The sequence below is a fragment of the Cryptotermes secundus genome, unplaced genomic scaffold (assembly GCF_002891405.2).
Source record: "Cryptotermes secundus unplaced genomic scaffold, Csec_1.0 scaffold62, whole genome shotgun sequence".
NCBI classification, from domain to species: Eukaryota; Metazoa; Arthropoda; class Insecta; order Blattodea; family Kalotermitidae; genus Cryptotermes; species Cryptotermes secundus.
The window spans coordinates 503,303-527,901 of NW_019727786.1; the positions used below are offsets into that span (position 1 = coordinate 503,303).

At 39.1% G+C, this 24,599-nt stretch overlaps 1 protein-coding gene across 2 annotated transcripts; it reads left to right on the top strand.

Moving 5' to 3' along the window:
- The first annotated feature begins 331 nt into the window (after positions 1-331).
- LOC111864914 (malonyl-CoA decarboxylase, mitochondrial) lies at positions 332-24,364 on the top strand. 2 transcript variants are annotated; one of them, XM_023852527.2, is made up of 10 exons: positions 332-707; positions 4,499-4,639; positions 5,874-6,032; positions 7,897-8,052; positions 11,312-11,507; positions 13,035-13,144; positions 13,771-13,915; positions 16,275-16,487; positions 19,182-19,287; positions 22,253-24,364. In XM_023852527.2, exons 1-10 carry the CDS (start codon positions 345-347, stop codon positions 22,383-22,385), a joined length of 1,722 nt encoding a protein of 573 aa, XP_023708295.1. In that variant the 5' UTR covers positions 332-344; the 3' UTR covers positions 22,386-24,364. The 2 variants fall into 2 exon arrangements, with proteins under 2 accessions (XP_023708295.1, XP_023708296.1); XM_023852528.2 differs by having other exon boundaries at positions 5,877-6,032.
- The last annotated feature ends 235 nt before the right edge of the window (positions 24,365-24,599 follow it).

The following is a 24,599-nucleotide window of genomic DNA, read 5'->3' on the forward strand; positions in this document are numbered from 1 at the left end:
TCGTGTTTTGGCATGTCAAATGTGCTTCTCTACCCACGTTCATTTGTTGCGCTTCAAGTTGTATTTGTTTACAACTGGCATAGTAGCTATAACGAGCTATAAGATCTGTGTGCCTGACCATGCGTGACGTTCGCACTACCGTGCATTGCCTTCTTATTTACTTAATTGATACCTGCAATTTTATCTTGATATCACTGTCAACACCGTCAATACACATCATACAGATTTTCAGTTTCTACTGCTAATGCTCATGCGTAAACTTGCATCCAGCCACACCAACTACTATTTATTTACTTGCGTGTAGATGAATGAAAACTGGTAAAAGCTGAGAATCGCATCGCGTTATGAAAGGCGCGCAGTTGCTCAGGTTAAGTAAGGGGCTGTGTTTACAGCCGTGGATTGTTTTTGGTCGTAACTTTCGTGATATTAACCGCAAAAGTTATAGCTTTTCACTCTGGTGTACACATATGGCTACTGGTGAGCGTGATAACAACGGAGTACGGAAATTAGATGCGAAAAGATTAAGCGCAGCCCCCAGTCTTTCAAATGACAGTCAAGCAGGACAAGATAATTCTAACCCTGATTACTATCCTTCAAGTGAAAATATTAAACGGCCAAGTACTGTAGAAGACGAACAGAGAGTAAAGAACCTTTTGAAAGAAATTCTTGCATACCGAGAAACCAACGTTAGCAGTTGGATTGTTGAGGTATGTTTGTATTGTTTCAAACTGATTGAACAGTCATGAGAAATTCTCAAAAGTGGAAGTATTCTCATAATCCCGCCATCCCGTGCCCATCAATAGACCCTGTGTGACGGATTTAATTTTCACCTCCTAATGGAAAATGCACCAAAATTAATGTTTATTCCTTTCCCTGCAAAAGTGTAAAATATGCTCAACTTTACAGTTGCCATATGGATATATACAAACTTTATAATTGGTACCAAAACGTTTTCTTATAATGCAGTAGAATTCATTTACATTCCATAAATCCTTCAGAGGCCTAAATCAAAGCTATAGAATATATTGTAATACAGATATAGTACTTGTTTTCAATGAGGTAAAGTTATTCCAGTGCTAAATTAATTAAGCACCACAACACTGAGACATATGAAGGAGTGGACATGTAGCTCCACTATTCTTGACCTCTGCACTAGATGGAGGTGGGTGGCTAGCTTTGCATCCCAGCTGCTCTACTCCTGGGGAGAAAGCCTCTACTACCCATTGGGTAGGAGGCTCGGTGGGTCTTTTAATTCAAATGTAAATATAAATGCAGAGCTGTGAGAACTGCTTACATATTGATAGACATCTCTTATGATACATAATTGCACCAAAATAATTATATCAAAGAAGAACCCTATTGTTCGTACATGTATTTATAACCAAGTATTTCAGATTGAAGTCAATTCTTGTACAAAGTAGAATAAGGAGGGAGATAGGGGATACTCTTATAATGCTGGCATAAACATTTTCATATTGTGATTCAAACACTGTGTTGTATGAGAAATATTACTGAATAACTTAATTCCAGTAAACACCTTGTGATGTTTACTGAGGTTAGTGGTTGGCACATAGAGGTTATATCTTATACTTAAAAAGAACTATGCCCCTAACAGGCCATGAAGACCCATAAGGTTGTGAGATGTCGAGGCTCAAGCATTTTCCCTAGACAGTCAACTCACAGATGGCGATAAGGTTGTCAACTTTACGCGCCAGTTGCTCTTTACCTCCCAGGAACATTCCTGACACTCATTTATGCTGGTTGAGTTGACCCCAGGGCCATAGTGCAGCTGGGAGGATTAGGTAAATTAAAAAAAAAAATCCACCTCTGGCCTCGAACTCGTGACCTCCCGGCTTGTAGCAGTGCGCCTCAAGCAACTACGCTACCGCATGCCCTGTATCTTTTGTTGTGTATATCTGAATTTGTTTAAAATGTTTCCAGCAGAAGAATACAAAATTTGTTAAATAATGTCCAACCAGAGATCTTCTTTTTATTGCCTGTCATTATTCTAATGATTGTCTTTTGGTTGCAAAACACGTTTTGATGTCTGTTGAATATCCCAAGAAAATTGTTTTATGTGACATGATAGAATGGAAGTAGATTAATGTTAAAGCTTCTGTTTTCATGAGTGATGTTGCTGTCCTCATAACAAAGCATAATGAACTTAATGTGGGGGTAATATATTCAGTATGTTCTTTTGTAATTAAAATTACTGTCAATTTTAAGGCCGAGGAATTTAGTGTTTCTGCTTTTTCAGTTGTTTTAGTATTGTACACTGTATTTAGATTAGGGTTAATACAAGCTTTACTGTTAGTACAAAATGTCAAGACAGTTTCATCAAAATTTGATGCAAATTTATTGGTTTTAAACCATTTGTTAAAACTAGAAATTTTGAAAGTAATCAGTTTCTGGATGTGATAATAATATTAATATCATCAGCCAAGAGTGTGACTTTAGATTGCAAGTTCATGGTTGTGGGAAAAAAATGTAACCTAAGTACTGACCTTGAAAAACTCCATGTTTTATAATGCCCCAGTGAGAGTAGGTTTTATAATCTGAGGGTGCTGATTTTATTTCTACTCATTGCTTTCTGTTATGAAGGTATGTTTTGAATCACTGTGCAGCTGTACCTCAGATTCCATAGAAACTTAATTTTTATGCTAGTATTTTATGATTTAGGGATTTCTTCAGTGAGGTAGCTTATTACATATTCTGTTTTTAAGTTTTTGATGTTGTTGTTCATTTCAACCTACTGCTCGTGCCATCATTGGAGCAAAAATTGAACCCTGTGACTAAAATCACATAGATCGTATAGGTACCCATGAAGAATCTGTCATATCATATAGACCTTCCCTGTGAGTCGGCTAACCTCATTTCTGATAAAGGGGAACAATATGGGAGAAGTATCCAGACTGGATTGACTGATTGGGTTGTTTAAATGTGCCATGTGAGCTGATTTCTTGTATTTCATGTTACTTTCAGTTTCCAAAATCCTAGCTTCATCCCATGTTCAAAAAAATGTGTTTAAACATAAAATTTTTCAATTTTGCAGATTCTGCCTATGTTGAATATGTTAACTATAACCCCAAAGTTTGATACCATTGCAATTTTTGTAATTATTGACTTATAGGAACAATATTTTGTATATAATTTGCAGGAGTGTTAAATGCATGGAGCTATATATTTCATTTGATAGTATGTGATGGCCAGAATATGTGAGAGGGATGACAACATACATGCTGATATGGTGCAGGTGCTGCTATACATTTTAGGGTCCATACATTTTAACAGCCCTAAGCTAATTAGAGAGATAGGATGGGATGGTATGGATTGGATAAATCTGGCTCAGGATAGGGACCAGTGGAGGGCTCTTGTGAACACGGTGATGAACCTTCAGGTTCCATAAAATGCTGGGAAATTCTTGAGTAGCTGCAGAATTGGCGGCTCCTCAAGAAGGGCTCAGCTCCATGAGTAAGTAAGTAAGTAAGTAAGTAAGTAAGTACATTTTAACAAGTTGTATCTTTGAATCTCCTTCAAATGGTGCTTAGGCAGAGGTACACAATATGTATCTTTACAGCAGCTCCAGAAGTTCCTGCTGCGCAGAGAAACCAATTTTCATCTTTTTCCACCCAGCTACACAATTTATCTTGGACTGGTTCACAAATGGCCAATTTGTGATATTGCTCTGTGATATGACATAAATAACTTACCTGCAGTGTGGCAGGAGTGATAGTGCTTCACTTTCTGCAGCTGGCTGCATGGCAGAATATATCTGGAGTGAGTGCAGATTACAGATGTCACATCATGGAAGAAGGAAATGATACTCTTATCCATTAATGCATTATTTTAAGTGGTCAGCTACAGCTAGTGGCCAAATGTGAAATGACGAATGTCGCAGCCGAGGTAGTGTAATGACACAGACCCAACACCAGAATTCCTTTACTGGCTTTTGTATGCTCACACAGCTGCCTGTGTCCTTTCCAGACAAACTAATGCTTGGGCTTTTAATGCATATCATGCACAGGGTTTGGAAGCAGTTATGCCTTGTTTTCCTATATGAATGAATAAATCGGTTTAAAGTCTTGTCAGCAGCTATGACTGTTTCCGTATGGTTAAAAGTCAATTTAAAAAATCCTGTATCTGTATCAGTAATTTGCTTCTTGAGTAATTAAATTCACATAGTTGGGGGTGGAGTCCAGCCGGGTTCCCTCAGCATATCTGCTGCTGATTTGCCTATTGTACCTGCTCAAGATGATTATGATGATGGAGAATTTGGTGGAATGAAGATTGACAGGGGAAACCGAAGTACTCAGAGAAAACCTGCCCCAGCGTCACTTTGTCCACCACAAATTCCACGTGACCAGACCCGTGGTCGAACCCGGGCCGCCGCCGTGGGAAGCCAGCGACTGACCCCTTGAGCTATGGTGCGGCCTAAACATGCTTATTGGGTAAGTATCCATTTTATACAAATAAGTGTCTCTTCTTGTGTGTTTTACAGAGTAAAGTTAAGAACCTCTGTGCTGCATATAAATGCCTACTGAAGACACATCGAGATGGTGTCCTGAAAGTGTTAGCTTCTGATCATGCTGTGGACCATCAGATGGTATGCAAAGCAGCAACGTCACTGATACATATAGAGGTAAGATTTTATATAACTTTGTTGAACACATCTGTCAATCCAGGGATTTCACCATTCAGTGAATATTTGGCATGCTTTGTTATGCTGAAAATTTAATTTTTTCCATAGCTGTCCTTTAAATCCATGCTCACATACCACATGGTATGTGAGCATATGTGCACTGCAACACTGTTTTTGAAGTAACACTACAAAAAAGTATAATTTTTATTTTTATCAAGTTTTGCCAGTTGCTGAGAATTCCAGATGCTTGGATGATGGATAACCAGTTTACTGTATTTAAGTAACTACAATAAAGCAGATAATTTATGCTATTCAGTATTATTTCCGTACCATTTGATAAGCTTTATCAACAATAGATTTTTATGTTCATTAAATAAACATCAATCCAATATGCATATAAATATAAAACTGTAAAGGAAGGCAAAGTTTTCTGTGTGCTTAATTAATTAAGTAGTATAGCTTGAAGACATGGGGGAGTGCACATATAGCTCCACCATTCTTGAACTTGATTCTGTATGGAGGTGAGTGGCCAGTTTTATGCCCTGGCCACTTTAACCCAGGAGAACGTTTGGAAAACACTCATGCACTCTGCCAAGCAGGTTGATATAGCAGTAACAGTGTCCCTCTTCCGCATCCTTAGATACTTGTTCATGATGATTATCCCATCTCTTTTGACACTGTGGAATTATGCCCTGGCCACTTTAACGCAGGAGAACATTTGGAAAACACTCATGCACTCTGCCAAGTAGGTTGATATAGCAGTAACAGTGTCCCTCTTCCGCATCCTTAGATACTTGTTCATGATGATTATCCCATCTCTTTTGACACTGTGGAAGAATGTAGTTGAATAATGCAAGTATTCTGCCAACTGCCAACTCCAGAGACTCTCTCAGTTCTAATTCTAGCTGTCCTGTAATCCTTGTTATACAGCTTTGAGTTGGCCCTAACAGAAAACACCATTTCCTAACAATTCCTCTGTTGTTATAGAGGTGTGTTCACCTCGCTGTTGCATAGAAATGGAAGTTCTTTGACTGTTGTTTGCATTCATTGCTGCAGGAATGTGTTCACCAAACTGTTGCTTTGCACTGGATGTCTGCTCTGGCTCTGAGTTATAAATAAATAAGTCAAGTCATCTTTGCACGCTTTGTACTCTTTGTACATTGTTCTGTTCCATTCTGCACTTTTACTAAGTATGTTTTGAAATAAGGGATTTTAAGTTGTTAATTTCTCCCAGCAGCAGAAGCATGAAAATGAATCCAACAGACGTCAGATTATGAAAGCAGAAGAATGGCTCAAGAACCTTCTCACCCCACAATATTCATGGTTATTCATCCATATGGGTCGCCTGGAGAGAGGAGTAAAATTTCTCGTTGATTTGCGAACTGATATTTTGGTATGTTGATCTATCAAGATGGGATTATTCTTTACATGTACTTCTTTTACAACAGTACATACTTTTAGCTTACATCAGAGTTTACTAACTGACATGGTCTTCTTTATGCAGATATTTTTGGTTACCTGTAGTGATCAAAATGAAATAAGTAGTTGATAAGAAGACCATACTGTAAGTTATGAAGAAACTCTTGATGTATTAATTACAGGTTATGGAGAAGAAAAATAGGTTTGTGATCAGTGCCTGGCTTTTAAGTGTAACCCATAGTTATTCAGTTTACTGACTGAACTGTGATTGAAAGTAAAAAAAGCATATTAAATTTTAGTTTACATTTAAATTGAAGTTCATATTGCTAAAAAGGTTGGCACATATAGCCTTCCCTCAGGTGCGCCTAGTTAGTTTTCATTATCACCTCATTAGTGATAATACAGTGGCTTGTTTAACATAACTGCTCATTTATAGAGTACCCCAAGGAATACCAATCTGTGATCCAGTATTTATGATCAGAAGGTGTGACAACAAGTGGGATTTATACAATAATGACAGTCCAGTATGCAGTAACTAGGAACCAGTGGGAAATTTATAAATGGATGGGAAGTTTCAAGCAGAAGTAGACAAGTGTTGATGATGTGTGGGTGGACATCAGTTATCACTTGTTGGGCTCAAGTAACATGTCTGTCAGTGGATCTGGGACAACCATAGAATCGATCACTGATGAAGCTCCATGTTTAATAAATGTGGTGAAATGAAAGAAGTGATGCAGGAATGGCTTAAGGCCCAACTACAAATATTTAATTTTGATGGAATCAGGAAAAGTGATTGTGAAGTAATACAGTTACACAGAAAATAAGATATATGATCTTGTATCTTGTATCCAATTAATGTGTCAAACCTAATAAAATAATTGCCTTTAATTTTTTGCATACCATCATGTATTTAAGTTTCTGCAGGAGTAAAATATTAATGTGCAAATTCCAATAAAATATTGGCTNAGTAGCAAGTGTTGTTGATGATGTGTGCGTGGCCATCAGTTATCACTTGTTGGGGTCAAGTAACATGTCTGTCAGTGTATCTGGGACAACCATATAATCGATCACTGTTGAAGTTCCGTGTTTAATAAATGTGGTGAAATGAAAGAAGTGATGCAGGAATGGCTGGCTTAAGGCCCAACTACAGATATTTCATCTTGATAGAATCAGGAAAAGTGATTGCGAAGTAATACAGTTACACAGAAAATAAGATATATGATCTTGTATCTTGTATCCAATTAATGTGTCAAACCTAATAAAATAATTGCCTTTAATTTTTTGCATACCATCATGTATTTAAGTTTCTGCAGGAGTAAAATATTAATGTGCAAATTCCAATAAAATATTGGCTAACACAATCAACTGTTTGCTGTCTAATCTGATTGAGGCTTTCTTCAATTTTTATGCTGAGATGGTACTGTGAGTAAGGCCATGATCACATTCTTTAGCATCATCTAATTCTTTATTCACAATCATTCTCCTGTATCCTTCATAATTATGTAAGAGGACAGTTTATGTGGTCACATAAGATAACCATATGACTGATTCATTTTCAGGTAAAATAATAAGATATTACTGATTTCCTATTTCAGTTTTTGTTATATATTAAGATTTTTCATAACTTGAATCTTGTTGTATTAGTATCAGTACAAGTAGAAGTAGTAGTAGTGTTGGTGGTGGTGGTGGTGGTGGCGGCGGTGGTGGCGGCGGTGGCAGTAGCAGTAGTAGTGATGGTGATTGTTGTTGTGATGTTAGTGGTAGTAGGATCAGAACCAGCAGAAAAACATTTTCTTTCACCTGATAGAACAGAGGAACTGTTTCATGTTTTGTTTCAGGCTGTGATTTCAGAGATGGATGTTGAAGATCCTGCTATGGTGCCCATGCAGCAGCTGAATCTTACACTAAGGGAGATGCTGTCTTTATGGTTCTCTGTGGGATTTCTCAACTTGGAGAGAATTACCTGGAGATCACCTTGTGAAATGTTACAGAAAGTGAGAACATCTGATTTTTAGTTCCAGATATTTATGTGACTTGTTACGTGTAGATGGTTATACTTTTAATACTAAATCCATAGGGGATGTGGTGATCTCAGATTAAGACACTGGATTCTTTAGACTTCAAATAAATATTGTTAAGCACATACCAGTGGATTGCATTTAATTACATTTACTAAATTAATGAACTGGATGAAATGATGAGACAGATTGTGCTAGGCCTGCCCACGAACTGATCTTGCTTGTTTTGCATGCTGGGTTTCAATTATGTGTGTTTCATACATAGGTTAAGAGATGGCACAACCATGCCACATATCAAGACTTTGAACAGCTTCTGCTTCTCATTTTGGACATAATTTCTTTTGTTCAACATTTTGCAGAAAATTTTATTACAGTATAGTCTGTAGGATAGGCTTTGTAATGAGAGAATGGAACACTGAAAGCTGTTTAGATACAGTCAAAGTCCATTATAACAAGAATTCATGACTTCACTTAAAATTTATGCCATAACAGATATTCATTACAGGTCTGAAAGAATATTGTGACATAACACCTGAAAGCCAGAATAGTGGAGCCAGAGCAGACATCCAGTGCAAGGCAACGGTTTGGTGAACACATTCCTGCAGCAATAAATATGCAAACAACAGTCAAAGAACTTCCAATTCCCTGCAACAGCGAGGTGAACACACCTCTATAACAACAGAGGAATTGTTAGGAAATGGTGTTTTCTGTTGGGGCCAACCCAAAGCTGTATAACAAGGATTACAGGCCATCTAGAATTAGAATTGAGAGAGTCTCTGGAGTTGGCAGTTGGCAGAATAATTGAGAAGAAATGATAAGAAGGAATCAGGCTGTGCAAAGAAGACTTCATAGTATGCTGCAGTGACAGTGAGACTGTTATAAATCCATTGCCAGGATACGACTAGTGAAGACTGAGAACACTAGTGTGTGTAATGGAGAACTGTAAAGTGTGCAGATCAGTGATAGGGCTGTATTACTTGTAGCTATAAGTTGTATGTATAAGGTGTCAATAAATCCAATCCAAAACCCCATCTAATAGTCACAACCCTAATACGGAACAATATAAACATAAGCAAAAGTCAGACAGCCTATATTTTTGACTGTCTCATTGTAACCAGTGAAACAGGAAGATTATAATAGAGTTAATACATATAAATACAAACCACTTCGTCCAGTGTGACATATATATATGTCACATTGGACAGAGTGGTTTGTATTTATAATTGTTAGTCTGACAGACCAGAATGAAACAAATCAGAGTTAATACATGTTCTGTAGTGTTGAAAGTACATTTGAATCACAGTGTAAAGTTTGAAGTGGATACACAAAAGAAGAATGAGTTGTGCAGTAGTGGATATTTTGTACCATCAGCGTGACTGTGGGAATCACTACATGTATGGTAGTGTGGGGTGGTTATTAAAGTTCACCACACGCACTTGCTATTTGCCTATTCTCACTGATCGTTTCACCGCGAGTGTGCCGGCAGATTTCGCTCCTCCGTAGTAGACAGAGTCTTACAGCCATCCAGCTGGCCTGTTGGGACAGTGATGTAATGCTGCCTCGGCCAGTTGCTGGAGTTGCGGCAGCTGCGTTCGCTGCCTGGTCACTGGAGACTTGCAGCTACTACTTCAGTTGCCTGGTCACTGGAGGCTTGCGCTAACTATGTCAGTTGCCTGGTTGCCGTGAAGAGCTGATGCCTCTGACTGTGCTGCTGTCTCGGGATGAACTGCCCATATTGTTGGCTCCCGGTCTTAAATACTGCCGGCCAGGAGGCGGAGCTAACGTTGCAGGTGTCACGGCGTGTACCCATTGGCCGTGTACAGAAAGGTGGGACCACAGGTGAGGTTATAAATATGTGTGCAGCTTTGCAGCTAGTATATAAGCTAGTGTATAAATACTGCGTCGCTTTGGTCACAGCTGCCTGTTTGGCACTTTCTGAAAGGGGTGACAATTGTCTGCCAGATGCTGTGGGAATGTTCCCACATCACCCCCCCNGTGATTAACTGTGCTGGGTCTGCTGATTCAGCGGTCAGTGTTAGCAGTTTGCCAGGAACTCTGAGGGGCTCACTGTACACAAGCTTGGCTACCGATGCCTGCAGGTCCTCCTTGAACGCAGTACAGATCCTGAGGAGAACCAGTGGGAGTGCCTCCGTTCAGTGTTGATCTGCGTGGCACATGATGGCTGCCTTCAGTGTCCGGTGGAAACGTTCCACAAGGCCGTTGGCTGCTGGGTGGTGGACGGTTGTCCGTGCCAGCTGGATGCCACAGAGTTTTGCCAGCGACTGAAAAAGTTGAGACTTGAACTGCCGTCCCTGGTCGGTGGTGATGGTCTGCAGGCAACCAAAGCGGGATATCCAACCGGACAGTAGGGCACGTGCCATGGTATCGGCTGTGATGTCTGTGATGGGCATGACTTCCGGCCACTGGGTAAAGTGGTCAACTGCAGTGAGACAATATGTGTGGTCTGCCGATGTCAGTAGGGGGCCCACAAGGTCTATATGGACGTGTAAGAAACGGGATGCCGCCAGTGTAAAGTCGCCCAATGGAGTCACGGTCTGGCGGGAGACTTTGGCGCGCTGGCAGGACTGGCAAGCCCGGGCCCAGGTGCGGCAATCCTTCCGCATGCCCTGCCACACAAACCGCTCTGCAACCAGCCTCGCTGTTGCAGATATAGGTGCTATGTGGCCTTTCACTTTGAATTATATTTGGGACTAATCTACAGTAGACTATTTTTGCTTTCAATTTCCTTTTCTCCATTATGGGCCAATTTCTTGAAAACTTTTATAAGAACATCATCATCATCATCATCATCATCATCATCATCATCATTATGTCAGACTTGTGTTATAATCCAAGAGTAACTGCATGGTACAAAATATTTCGTGAAAAGTTGGCACAGTTACTTGAATAATTGAGAAATTCTCTGCATTTATGGAATGGGAATGTTCATCGCTTGTGTTCACAAAAAAAAAAAAAACACTGGACCCTAACCTGGTCCAGTTGGGTCTAATGTACTCTTTCTATAATTCTTTTGCCAAGATGCTTTTAATATTAATCCCAGACAAGTATGCTGTGGACTTCCAAGCAGTCTTCATCCCTTGAGGTTTTACAGTCTCTTGTAGGTATACATATTTTCCTTGGCACTTTCTTCTCAGCCATACTTAATTCATATTCATAGTCAATAGAGTAATTAAATTTACTGTGCATAATTGTGTTCTTTTTAATGTGGGTATAGATTTCAGAATATGAGGCAGTACATCCTGTGCGTAACTGGACAGACCTGAAGCGTAGAGTGGGACTTTACAGAAGATGCTTTGTATACACACACAGTAGTATGCCTGATGAGCCATTGGTAGTATTGCACACAGCTTTGAGTGATGAGATAGCTCGATCTATGAAGGGCATTGTGTCAGCAACTTCAAGAATGTCAGGTAATATACAGTAGTAACTTGACTCTCGGCCGTGCCATAGCTCAAGCGGTTAGTCGCTGGCTTCCCACCGTGGCGGTCCAGGTTCGATCCCGGGTCTGATCAAGTGGGATTTGTGTTGGAAAAAATGGCGCTGGTGCAGGTTTTCTCTGAGTACTTCGGTTTCCCCTTGCATTCTTCATTCCACCAATTGCTCCACAATCATCCTCACCTATCATCTGGGGCTGGTACAATAGGCCAGAAGTGGCTGCAGTACAAGGCACTTAGTCCCACTCCACTAGCAATAAATAAAACTTAACTCTCAAATTTAAGGGTCATCCTTATTATACGCAGCTAAATACTGTGTTCCAATATGAGAGTTGAAGAGAAGCAAGAAAATGGAAAAGCATATAAAGAAATCTGTGTTGGAATTAACTAGCTTCAAGCCCAAGATCTTCGGCACAGAGTTCCAGTGTGTTACCCTTAGAGTGTTAAGTGCCCTACTGTGTTCACTGCTGGGTGTTTAAATGTCTGATCAAACCAAAGCTAAAGAGGCATCACAAGTGTTTTCCTATCTTTGTGTAACCTGAAGGTTCATTACTCTCTTCACAAATGCCCACCATTGAACTCTGTCATGAGCCAGTTCATCTTGTTCACTCCTTCATGTCCTTTTTCTCTAATATTCTCTATTCCTTCCCTCAGCCACAGATGGTTTAAATGAAATTAAATATTGTCAAATACTGTACGAGGAGGGACCCAAAAATAACCGGAACCGACCTGTTGCGCGCGCATGCTTTGTAGTTACGAGTTGTGCTGCTAGGTGGTGTTAGCTGGGGGTTTCCCGCGACTGTTAGTGAGCTGGCGTCAGTCTGAGTTAAGTGGTTTGTCTGTGGTGCTCTGTTGTGTGCGTTCCTGTTTCAACCCTTTGGCGATTAGTGAGATGGCCGACCAGAAGGAACAAAGAGTGTGCGTGAAATTTTGCTTTCTGTTAGGGAAAACTGCACTTCACTCTTCAAGTCGCGGCAAACATTCACGCGGTTTTCTCTTTGGTCATCTCCGAGCAAGCGAGGAACAAATTTTGCAGACACCCGTCTCATGTGCAAACCTTCGGTTAAAATTCGCTGGACCGTGCTCCATGAGATGTTCGTTTCCTCAGAAAGTTGGTCAATGGTCTTTCGACGATCTTCATCAGTTTCACACACACTCTTTGTTCCTTCTGGTTGGCCATCTCACTAATCGCCAAAGGGTTGAAACAGGAACGCACACAACAGAGCACCACAGACAAACCACTTAACCCAGACTGACGCCAGCTCACTAACAGTCGCGGGAGACCCCCAGCTAACACCACCTAGCAGCACAACTCGTAACTACAAAGCATGCGCGCGCAACAGGTCGGTTCCGGTTATTTTTGGGTCCCCCTTCGTAAGTTACCATTTGAAGCCTGTCAGTATCAAACCCACAACAAACATGAATTTTGAAAGCCCATGCTTTTCACACCAACCTATGTTATATTTTCTGACAACTTTTAATATTTTTGTAGTGATTTTTCAGTTGATGCTTCAGCCTGTCCTGGTATGCTTCTTGATACTCATACTGAGGATCCTTCCTGTGTCAAGGCTGCTATATTTTACTCTATCACATCTACACAGAAAGGACTTCAGGTCTGTGAAACAATAAATATTTTTTTCTATGTCTGCCACACATAACAGTTTAAGCAATGTTCATAGTCTTGTAAAACATTTTGAAAATAAAGTTTTCGCCACTTTTATACCATACTTACTTACTCATGGAGTTGAGCCCTTCTGGAGGAACCGCCAATTCTGCAGCTACTCAAGAATTTCCCAACATTTTATGGAACCCGAAGGTTCATTACCATGTTCACAAGAGCCCTCCACTGGTCCCTATCCTGAGCCATACCATCCCATCCTATCTCTCTAAGATCCATTTTAATATTGTTCACCCACCTACACCTTGGTCTTCCCAGTGGTCTCTTTCCTTCTGGCTTCCCCACCAATATCCTATATATAACACCATGACTGATATAAATGCTGAAGAACTGATGATGATCATGAAGAAATACACTCAAGTTAGCTGGTCTCTCTGGCATCATTTGGACTTTCTTTCCTGTTGTTCTTTTATTTGCTGAAATGTTGGACATTATAATGAGTATTCTTAGATCTTTGCTCTGATAGGAATCCACTTATGGTAGTGTGAACTAGGTAAAGTAATATTAAATGCCATTCCCATATTAATATCTTAGTTTTGATTAGGGACTTTTCTTTTACAGGGGATTGAGTTAGGAAATTATTTGATAAAGAGAGTCGTCAGAGAACTTCAGGCAGAATTTCCTTTAGTAAGCAAGTTTTCTAGCTTATCGCCAATTCCTTCATTTCGTTTCTGGCTTGTGGAAAGACTGAAGACAGCAGAGAAAGGTAATGCATTCTGTCAGTGAAACTGAAGGTATTAAAATTAGATTTAACTCTTTCACCCTTATGGACAGAACTGGTGAACAGGTACTGAATTCTCATTGTGTGAATTTACGCAACCCTCAGAACAAATTAAATATTAAAATACAATAAATATATTGTGTCTTAGAATTTACGAGTTTTATATATAAAAAATATGTGTGCAGGGATAAAATATTTCTTTATTCAGCAATTGATAGCTAAGCCAGAAATTCTCATTAAATTTAAATGGTCATTTTTATATACAGCAGGTGCCTAGGCAGAAATTGACATTAGTAGTTAATAAAATGTTTGGTCTTATTAAGAAGATGTAGGGAATTTATACTTTGCATTGCTATTTGTTATGAAGAATTTCAGGCACTTAGAGTAGTGAAATATTAACCTGTTAACCTTTCAGCCAGACAAGTGAAATAAAAATATTATTCTCTGACTAGCTGAACAGTTTAATACAGAATAGACCAATCTGTATATTAGTACATACTACATATTTTAAATTAATAATTGATTTTGACAACTTAAAATTAGTTCAGAGGTACATAATAAATATTTCTGTCTGCATGTATTGGCTATTTTAATTTTATCCTGGAAACACAGTGATGAAAGAATGCCATCCGGTTGATATCCAGTTTTTATGCAGTCAACGTAAAATGCACCTGTTCATGAAAGTTAATGACAGTGGAATACCACTTTATAATTATCATGTAAGATATTATCAGTAGATGAATTTCAATTCAATTCNGGCCATTTAAATCACAAATAATTATGAGATACTTACTTTTAATAATTTTATTAACCCTTCTCCATAGCAGTCAAATGCCACGAGTCCAGTTCTCCAGCTCCTTGGATAAGGGTCCTTTAGAAGCTGCTATAGGTTCAGCTGGTCAAGAAATTTCAACCCTTTTATGGAAACCAAAGATCTAGAACCATATTCACACGAGAGCTGGACACTCCTGATCCAGTTGAATCTTTCAGACCCTTGCATCCTATTTCTTTGAGTTTGATTTTAATATTATCCCATCTATGTCTATGTCTCCAAGTCATTTTTACCTTCAGATAAAAGGTAAAGTTGTCTCAGTGCTTAACTAATTAAGCACTATGCCACGAAGGTGTATGCGAGTGTGGATGTATAGATCCACATTTCCTTGACCTTGGCACAAGCTGTATGTGAGTGGTCAACTTCACACCCCGGCCGCTTTACCACTGGGGAAAGAGCCCCTAGTACCCATTGAATAGGTGGTTGGGTGGACAGCAGAGCTGGTCTGGACGACTTGGAGAAGAGAAAATTCTTGACCATACCGGGACTCTAACTCTGACCCCGTGGTTGTCCTTCCTGTAGCCAGTTGTTATACCAACTGTGCTATCCCAGGTCTCTTCACATATTTGGCTAAAATTTTGTCTGCATATCTTATCTCCATGTCTCCTACATTTCATGCTGAAGCCATTTGTTTTGGTGCTAGCAGATCTCTTAATTTAAATATCCTTCAAATTAATTTCAAACTGTACTGTTGTACCCAATCCAACCTGACTTATGTTAAGTAGACTGTGTTTCAAATAGCAGCCTGTACTCCTTACTCTGGAATATCTGTGTACTGCTCTATTAAAATAAATAAATGACTTTATGAAAAATGTAAGCATGGCTTTTCACATTTTCAGGGTGAAACAATAACAGTAAATGTATGTATGATTATGTGAAATGAAGGGAGCCTTTTAATGGTTGCACATACAGAATACTTTACATCACTAGTGTCTGAAGAGGAAAACCAGTCAGAATGTACCAATGTTATTTTAGTGTAGCAGACAAAAATATGATCTATTTGTCAGAATTTTTAGATTTCAGTGCACACGCTTGAAGAGTAGAAACCATTACAGTTGGTTTGTGATGTTTCAAATTATAATAGTGTGTATTTATTTGAAGTGCCATTGGCTTATCAGCTGATAAGTATACTGTGTTAATCTTCAGTGTGGTAAGTATAAAATTAATCTTACCATTCACATAGACATACTCCAACTGGACATATTACTCATATGTTGTTACCACTACATTGTGCCCTCCTACGTTAGCAGTAGATGCTATGTGACTGTCATCTCTCCAAGTTTCAGTTAAGAACATCCCATTGATCACTTGAGATCCATATTCCACTAGAAACCACATCAAAAGACCTTTGAGAAGAGGGTTGAAAGGCTACAACATCCTGTACAAGATAACATATAGTGCGTCATATGGGCATTCTGTATTTCACTACGTATGACAGAGGCTGTTCAGATGTGCTTTCTCCCGCCACATTGAACATGGCAAAGGAACAATTAATCATGTGTTTGTTCTTAGGCCAGAGAGGGGTTCTGACTGCTGAAGAAGCAGAACAGTTGAGGTCTCATCTACAAACTGATACGTTATGGTCAGAACTGAAACAGCTATTTAAAACCAATGGCTGGGTCAGTGATTCAAAGCTTGTGTCATTGCTGGAAGTACCGTTGATGCGCTTATGTGCAGGATATTTGTACTTGGAGAAAAGAAGAGGTTATGCATTAGACAGTGTTGGTAAGATTGGTGATTTAATTTTTATGAGTGTAAAGTTTAATCCTTCAAAGAAAAGGGAGAACATAGATTAAGAGTGAAGAGAGTCGTCTTCTGGGTTTAGGCACTGTGCCTAAACCGGTGCCTAAACCCAGAAGACGACTCTCTTCATTGTCATCGCCGTGAAAACCTCAAAACTTACATAGATTAAGAGTGTTTGTGAATGAACTACTAAGGGCTACATATAGGTAAATCTTGCAAAGGTGAAATGACAAAGGAGTGAAGAAACTGACTTTGTAATGATTACCATCAGATGCTTCTGAGTCAGTAAAATCAATGATTGTGGTCTAGATGACCAGTGTATGAGTCCTTGGGTGGGCAGGGATGTGTCCTTGTTACCATATTCAGAACAGCTTAGGAGTCCACCCATTCTCCTATCCACTTGGGTAATAAGAGATCATTCCTGAAGTAAAGTGGCTGGAGCGTGAAACTGACTGCTCATCTCTGTCTAGAGCGAAGGTTAAGAATGGATCAGGTGTTACCTCCACTCACCCCATGGCATGGAGCTTAAGCACAGGAACAGCTTTATCTTATGCCTCTATTGTTAGGATCATTAAGTAAGATGGGTGAGCTAGTTGGGATACGTATCATGTGTGGGTGAAACAAATGCGCATGGAATATTGATTGGAAAAAATTATGATAAGAGAGCATTTGGGAAATAATGCATAGATTGAAACATAATAACAAAGTGGATGTCATTAAAGTAGTGCGTGAAGATATAATCTGGATTGAATTGGCTCACGTTCAGGTCCTTTACTGAGTTCTTATGAACGCTGTGATCGTTCATCAGGTCCCACAAAAGCAGGTAGCTTCTTTAAAAGTAGAGTGGCTATCAAATTGCCAGAGCTCAGGTCTTTTCCTCCAAACAGTTTCCTGTAACCTTGCCAGCACTTCCAAATAACACTGTTGATTCACCATCTATTTGTACTCTGTCCTTTGCATTTTTAGCTGCCCACATCTTGGGTCATCTTGCACATCTTCTAGCCCTTCCTTGAAACCGCCTGTGACATTCAAAAAGCACTTGATTTATTCCCAGCTTATTCACCATAAGCCACTGTTAATAGGCCTAACGTTTCACTAGCACTTTTACCAATCTTCACACAAAACATGATGCTTATCTGCTGCTCCAGATTCTTGTCACTTTCTTCCCCACCAACAGTATACGACGAACACGTACTACTTCCTCTGATGCTTTGGAAAGAAGTACTCATTTGGTCTGTGGCTCATGTAAACGCAGGTTGGAACATGTCCAAATGTGCTTGGGTAGATGAGTTTGCCTGACTCAACAATCCAGTGACACACTGTAGCTATTCCAGGAATTAAATTGTCGGACCTTGTACATGTTGCATAGTCACTTGGGCCCCTGGTAAGTGTATCGTTCTTTTCCCAAAAATACCGCCTGTGCAATTTTATGAAGGAGATGGTCTCCATAAATTACTGCAAGTCCATTGTTAGAACCATTTTAAAGAAAGCTGCCATTTTATTCCTTGGAGCTCCTCTGAAGGGCCCTTATTTTTGGAGCAAGGATGTTTTCCAGACACCAGTCTATTATGGATAAACTCTTATATATGTAATATGAATAAAATCCATCCACTCCTTTAGGCACTAGTGAGGGGAACGCACATGCATAAAGCAGATGGCATTCCAAAAGCACTTTCTTGTAGTCAGTTCTGTTGAGATCTTCTGATCAGTATTTTCACCACCACAGTAGTTTCTCATATATATATACGTTTTCATATTCAGGGATGCTGAAAATGTGTAAATCTGTCAACATTTCAACATCTATTTTTTTCACCAGCATAATACTGTCTCATACATATTACACATATGAGAAGAATGGGGGGGGGGATATGCATAGCATAATGATTCGGGTGCTATTGCTCCCCCCCCCCATTTTTAATATCTTGCTAACATACAGTTTCAAATAAAGTGTATTAGGTATAAAATGTGTGTTTTGTTTTTCTTTAGAACTTTTGTTCGGAACACTTCTACCTCTTATAAATATATAGTGAGTTACATGTAAGGTTAACACAGAAGTGCAGGTAGGTTGTCATAGTGTCCATTATTGTCCAATTTTAACAAAAACTAGAATGCATTGCCAAATTTTAGTGAAACTCTTCAGTATTAAATTTCATGAAAATCTATTTGGCAGGTTGTGAGTACTTGTGCGGACAGACATGATGAAACTAAGAGGAACATTTAGCAACTTCTTGCTGTGAGTGTGCCAATACATATGGCCTGAGAAAATGTCAAAGTCTTAACACAGGGACATGCACTGTTCCTTTATTCTGTAGAATAAATCCCATCTTGCCATTATCATTTCTTTGTATGGAGCAAAAGTTCACATGCCTGTGTGCAGCTGCTGATTTGATGTCTTTGTAAGGCAGTGGATTAATATTTAACATATATTTAATATTTGACTTCTTATAATTAAAAAGATCTATAGTTGTATTGTCCCATAGTACTCTGATGTGATCTGTCATGCAGACATCAGGTCACCATAAAATAATAGGACTAAACTTTTATGTCTGTTTTTTAACTTATAGAAGTTAGTTTGTGTCTCACCACTTTTAACACATCATAGACATTCCTATAAGTTATTAAGAAAAAAAACAATTACAAGTATTCACTGTTAACATATTTTTGTTATACTTTTAGCTAATTTTCACCTTCGAAATGGAGCAGTGATGTGGCGGCTAAACTGGCAGGCTGACTTAAGTGCTCGAGGTCTTGGAAACTCTTGTGGCATTATGGTGAACTACAGGTACAAGCAAGATGGAACATGTTAAAACTTTGTCTTTTGCAATGAATGATAAATGGAGAGATGTTAGACATAGACTTAGACATAGGGCGTGTAACCCTAAGAATTTTAAATTTTAAATTTAAAATTTAGAGAAAATTTTAAAAGGTTTTGAAAAACAACATAACTAAAGATTTTTAAAGTGCTACTACAAGAATATCAAATTTGACGTGTGCAACATAATCTACATACCAGACATATATCAACGATGTAGATGTTGATAATACGAAGAATATGACATTGTGTTTTTAAATGTTAAATTTTAGACTGGGGTCAGTGTGGCAGCAACGTTAAGAGTATACACCTGATGATGGCCGATAGAGGCCGAAACATGTAGTGTAGAAAGAACAAGATCAAAGACATATAATATATATGGTTTGCACTTGGGACGGAATTCGTGTCATTTAAGATGTTCATTCGTTAAAACATTTTAGATTTTTAATAATCACGTTACCAGTGTAATCTTTGTATGTTAGTTATCATCTTTTCTTGTTCTCCTACTAATATTACATGAATGGAGAAATTTCCTCTTTTGTACTAAACTGGTGAAATACTATTGAAAATTCAATGGGAATATTTGACAGTTCCATCTCTAGCTACAGTTTCCACAGTTAACCATTTTGAATGATTTTGCAATTATGACATCTGCCTAATTATAAAATGAGTCATCATATTTCTAAATGAAGAACAATGAGGGACAATAAAAAATGCACTTCTGTGATTTGTGAGAAGATGGGCATTGACTGCTGTTCCATACCACAAAACTTGTGTATCTGCATAGGATGTATATATTAGCAGGAGTTATTATATTGTGACATGATGCCTGAAAGATGGAACAGTTCATTGCTAGGCAACAGCTCAGTAGACACATTACCATTGAAGCAAACACACAAAAATAGAAGAGCGGTGTGTTCTGTGCCCCACGCTGCACGTGTTACTCTACAACAGTACAGTAAACACATCTCTGTAGCAGTGAATCAACATGCAACAGTAGAGGAAGCGGTGTTTCCTGTGGGAGCCACCCTGAAGCTACATAACAAGGATCTCAGGCTGTTGAAAGATATAATTGAGAGTTTCTCGGAAGATTGCAGTTGGCAGAATAATTGAGAAGAAATGGGAAGAAGGAATTGGGCTGTGCAGTTACAGTGAGACTGTTATGAATCCGTTGCCAGGATATGACTAGTGTAGACTGAGGACACTAATCTGTGTAACAATGAACTGTAAAGTGTGGAGATAGTAATAGTGCTATAATTAATTGTAGTTATGAGTTGAGTGTATAAGTGCGATAAATCCTATCCAAAATCCATCCGTAAGTCATGCACACCACCCTACACATGACAATATATCCAGTACAGCAATTACCACATTCACATGCAGTTTATTCTATTCCATATTTTAGAACCATTAGACTATAGTTATACCAATAACTGAAGCCTGTAGGAAATACAGAATATTTGAGGTTAATATGCAACAAAAAGACAAAGGACAGTTACTGGGTGCAACTTTCGCGATGCCTAAAATAAGCTACTTCATTCTCATACCCATGTTGTCTGTGCTGTCCTAGGGTAAGAGACCAAGTTTCACATCCACATAAAACAATGGGTAAAATCTCAGTTTTCTGTGCTTCTGTGTTTGGGTTATTAAATATGGTGCAGAAAAATAGGTAGCGAGTTGGAACTCTCATAAGAGATGGTCCAACTTCAGGGAGTGGCGACCCTGCCTTATGTGAGCTCCAGCTCCTATTGGCCCTGTACATAGCACGTGGTAAGGTCCCCTTACCAGGATTATGTGGCAGGTAAACAGGACTTGTTAACAATGTTAGGTAGCCTGTCTGAGGGAAGGAAACCCTGAATATAAACCCTGGTCCTACAAGATAGGGGTTTTGCAGCAGGCTGGTAACTTGCTCAAGTAATAAAAACCCTGGTCCTACAAGATAAGGATCATGCAGCAGGCTGGTAACTTGCTCAAGTAAAAAGAAAAATTACTCCTAATGCTCAAAGACAGAATGGGCTAACAAGTTAAACACTTGGAGGAGGAGATAATGATAAAAACTAAACTCCGTGGCCTGTAGCCCACAAGCGAACTATACCGACCGAGTGACCACAGCTTGTCAGCAAAGTTAGTGCCAACTTTAGCGGATAGAGGGTGTCACGTGGTCAGCACAGTGAATCCCCATGGCCGTTAATCTCGGTTTTCTAGACCGTAGGAGATTATGATAGTGGAGGAAAATAGAAGTTTTTGAATGGTAGTAGGCATTCACCAAATTTAATATTTTCATTCTCTTATGATTATGGAGTCATAGGGTGAGGCTGAGTCTACTTGGTATGTTGGCCACTAATTGGCCTATTGTACCAGCCCTGGATGATAGATGATGATGAATGTGGAGCAGTTGGTGGAATAAGGATTGGCAGGGGAAGCTGAAGTACTCAGAGGAAACCTGCCCCAGTGCCACTTTGTCCACCACACATCCCACATTACCTGACCTAGGCTAAAAACCTGGGCCACCGCGGGGGGCAGCCAGCGACTAACCGCAGGAGCTATGACACAGCCTGGGCATGGAGCTAAAAATCCCATGTAGTCACATCTTATGAAGAGTCATGAAAGGTCTTGGGCTTTGAAATGGTATTTAAAACTGTATTCTGGCATGGAAAATTTTTTCCTGACAACTTGTGCTTCATATTGCTTTCTTTGCCTGTCTCTGTCACACACACACACACACTTTCCACCTCCACCTCATCATCATCATCATCATCATCATAATTTTGCATCATTTCACTGGATGAAACAGATCCAGGCTCTTCTTTCTTCCCACATTTAGAATACTGCCCTAATCAAAATGTACCTACACATTTCATTTGTGTACGGTGAACCATTTTTAATTTGACTAGAATCAGATAAGTTATTATTTTTTATTCTGTGTCTCTTTTAGGTATTTCCTGGAAGACACAGAGACTAACAGTCGAGCATACATAGAGAAACAGCACGTAGCAGCATCTGATGCAGTACGCCAACTGGCTACTGAAGCAAGAGACTTGAAAGAGACAATCACTTCCAAAATGTGACAAGAAAAGGAATAAAAGCTTAAGTGTTTGATACCAGTTATGTAAGAACTCCATGGATAGATCATTAAATCATTGAGGAAGAGTACAGTTTTCTGGGATATTACACCATATAGTCTGTTAGCAGTTTACTGATGTTAGTCCACTATGTCAGTAAACTTCTATCACACTACATAGCATAACAACCCAGGAGATAGAACTCTTCATAGACACTGCTGTGAAAATCTAAAATCTTACAAATTACTGAGGGTACATGGAGAATGAAAAATATCATGAAACATTATTTGCCATCAGTCATGAGTGTACTTGCTGGCTAGGCAATATGTGTAACACAAACCAAAATGTATTCATTTTTAGTTTGTTCCTCATATCAACAAGAAGTACAGTCTTGCATGGAGTGGAAAAGTTGAAATTATAGCGCGAGATACAAACAACATACTCATAGGCTGTAAAAATAACAGGCTTCTTCTCCTAACTCAAGATATTCTCAGCAAAGGGAACCATGAATCATTTGAAATGCTGACATATGTATTGCGCCTTTCCATTCCATCACCATCCTCCCCAGAGCATAAATCTTGCTGAATTGATTTTTAAGAGGTTGCAGAGTGTGACATGATTATATCCTTCCACTTATATGTATTTGCAGAAAATACAGAAGATAATGGGGGGGTTCAGACTTCATCTGTAGGATTTTATCTCAAAAACTACTCAACTGATTGATATAATTTGACACTGGGAATCTACACTAAAAGATGTCAGGTGAATTTAGTGTTATTAGTGTCTGTCCAGTATAACTTCTACATTATATGCAGCTCAAATCAACTGACCCATGTTACTGATTTTGGTATGAAGAGACAATGGGAACTTCACGGTGTTGTTGAATTCCAAATCATCAAAGTCAGAACCCCTGGTTTGTTTGAGGGAAGTAGGATGCTAATGGCCAAGCAATAGTGCCTTTATGTTGGCTGCTGTGGAGTTGAGTCTGCTAGTGTGTAGGAGGGTTGATTAAAACAGCAGACTGCAGATTGCTCTTGAGTTTGTTGAAGTATTGCTGATACAGTACTCATCACAGATGCTAGAGGCAGCCCAAACAAATCCTTGAAAGTGAAGCACAGATGTAGTCTAACAAAATTATGAAATGGAATCTGACAAATTTAAAATAAGTTTGGCTTGTAAATGCTTGAAAAAGAACAAGCTCCTCCCCCTTCTTGCCATACTTTTTCCAGCATCTTTCACAGTTAAAGGGAAAGGCTCATGCACCATGACCTTGGCTAAAGTTCACAGGAACTGAACTTTGTACCTTCATAATAATCCTCATATGCCTTAACCTAAATCAACAGTAGCTGGACTTCACACATTCATAATAAACCTTTGGTTGGTGGTGACACATCATCACATCCCTTACTAATGAAGCTATGGTCCGTCTTACTATATTAGAGACCCCTGTATGATGGTGTTTGACTAAAGCTGCTGGGGACGCAGAGGCACAGCTACGAGTTGTAGCTTTGCAAGATTCCTTGCATTTGAAAAATATTTGCATGTTTGCTTAAAATTGTTGACTGTTAATTAATTTCACATTGTGAAGACACTATAAATACCACAAACATCTTCACTGCTGGATTCGGATTCTTCTGAACTCGATTCCCCAAGGTTCACAGTGACCATTCTAGCGTGTCTTCTCTGGCGTTCTCTCTCCTGAAGTCATTTTCATCCAGCTTTTCTGCTTGTTGTAGACAGCCCATCCAAGCTGAAGCATGTGTATTGTCTGCTGCCTAATGAGTCAACATCTGAATATGTTCTTCTGCATCACATGTGGCTTTACTCGTGCCAGTGTCATTTCTGTTGGATTATAATGACAGTAGCATGGTGGTAGTCACACTATTTTGTGTCAGTGTTGCTGGGCAATAGAATGTAATTAATAATTTTTGTATTGTGGCTCAGTGCTGTCCAACGTTCTTATGTACTCGGGCACAATTCACTGATGCCTATGGAGGTGCGGGCACCACCACACACTACTACTACTAGAACTTCTACTACTACTGCTACTACTGCTATTACTACTACTACTACTACTACTACTACTAATAATAATAATAATAATAATAATAACAACAACAACAATAATAATAATAATAATAATAAAATTTTTCGAAAATATTTAACAGTACTCAGACGTTCAAAAATGTCTCTTGTCTTACAATTTGAATTAATATTAAA

Coding starts and splice junctions, on each gene's coding strand:
- LOC111864914 (XM_023852527.2), top strand. CDS start 345: ATGAAAGGCGCGCAGTTGCTCAGGTTAAGTAAGGGGCTGTGTTTACAG. Junction 8,053..11,311: donor CTTGTGAAATGTTACAGAAA/GTGAGAACATCT, acceptor ATGTGGGTATAG/ATTTCAGAATATGAGGCAGT. Junction 11,508..13,034: donor AGCAACTTCAAGAATGTCAG/GTAATATACAGT, acceptor GTGATTTTTCAG/TTGATGCTTCAGCCTGTCCT.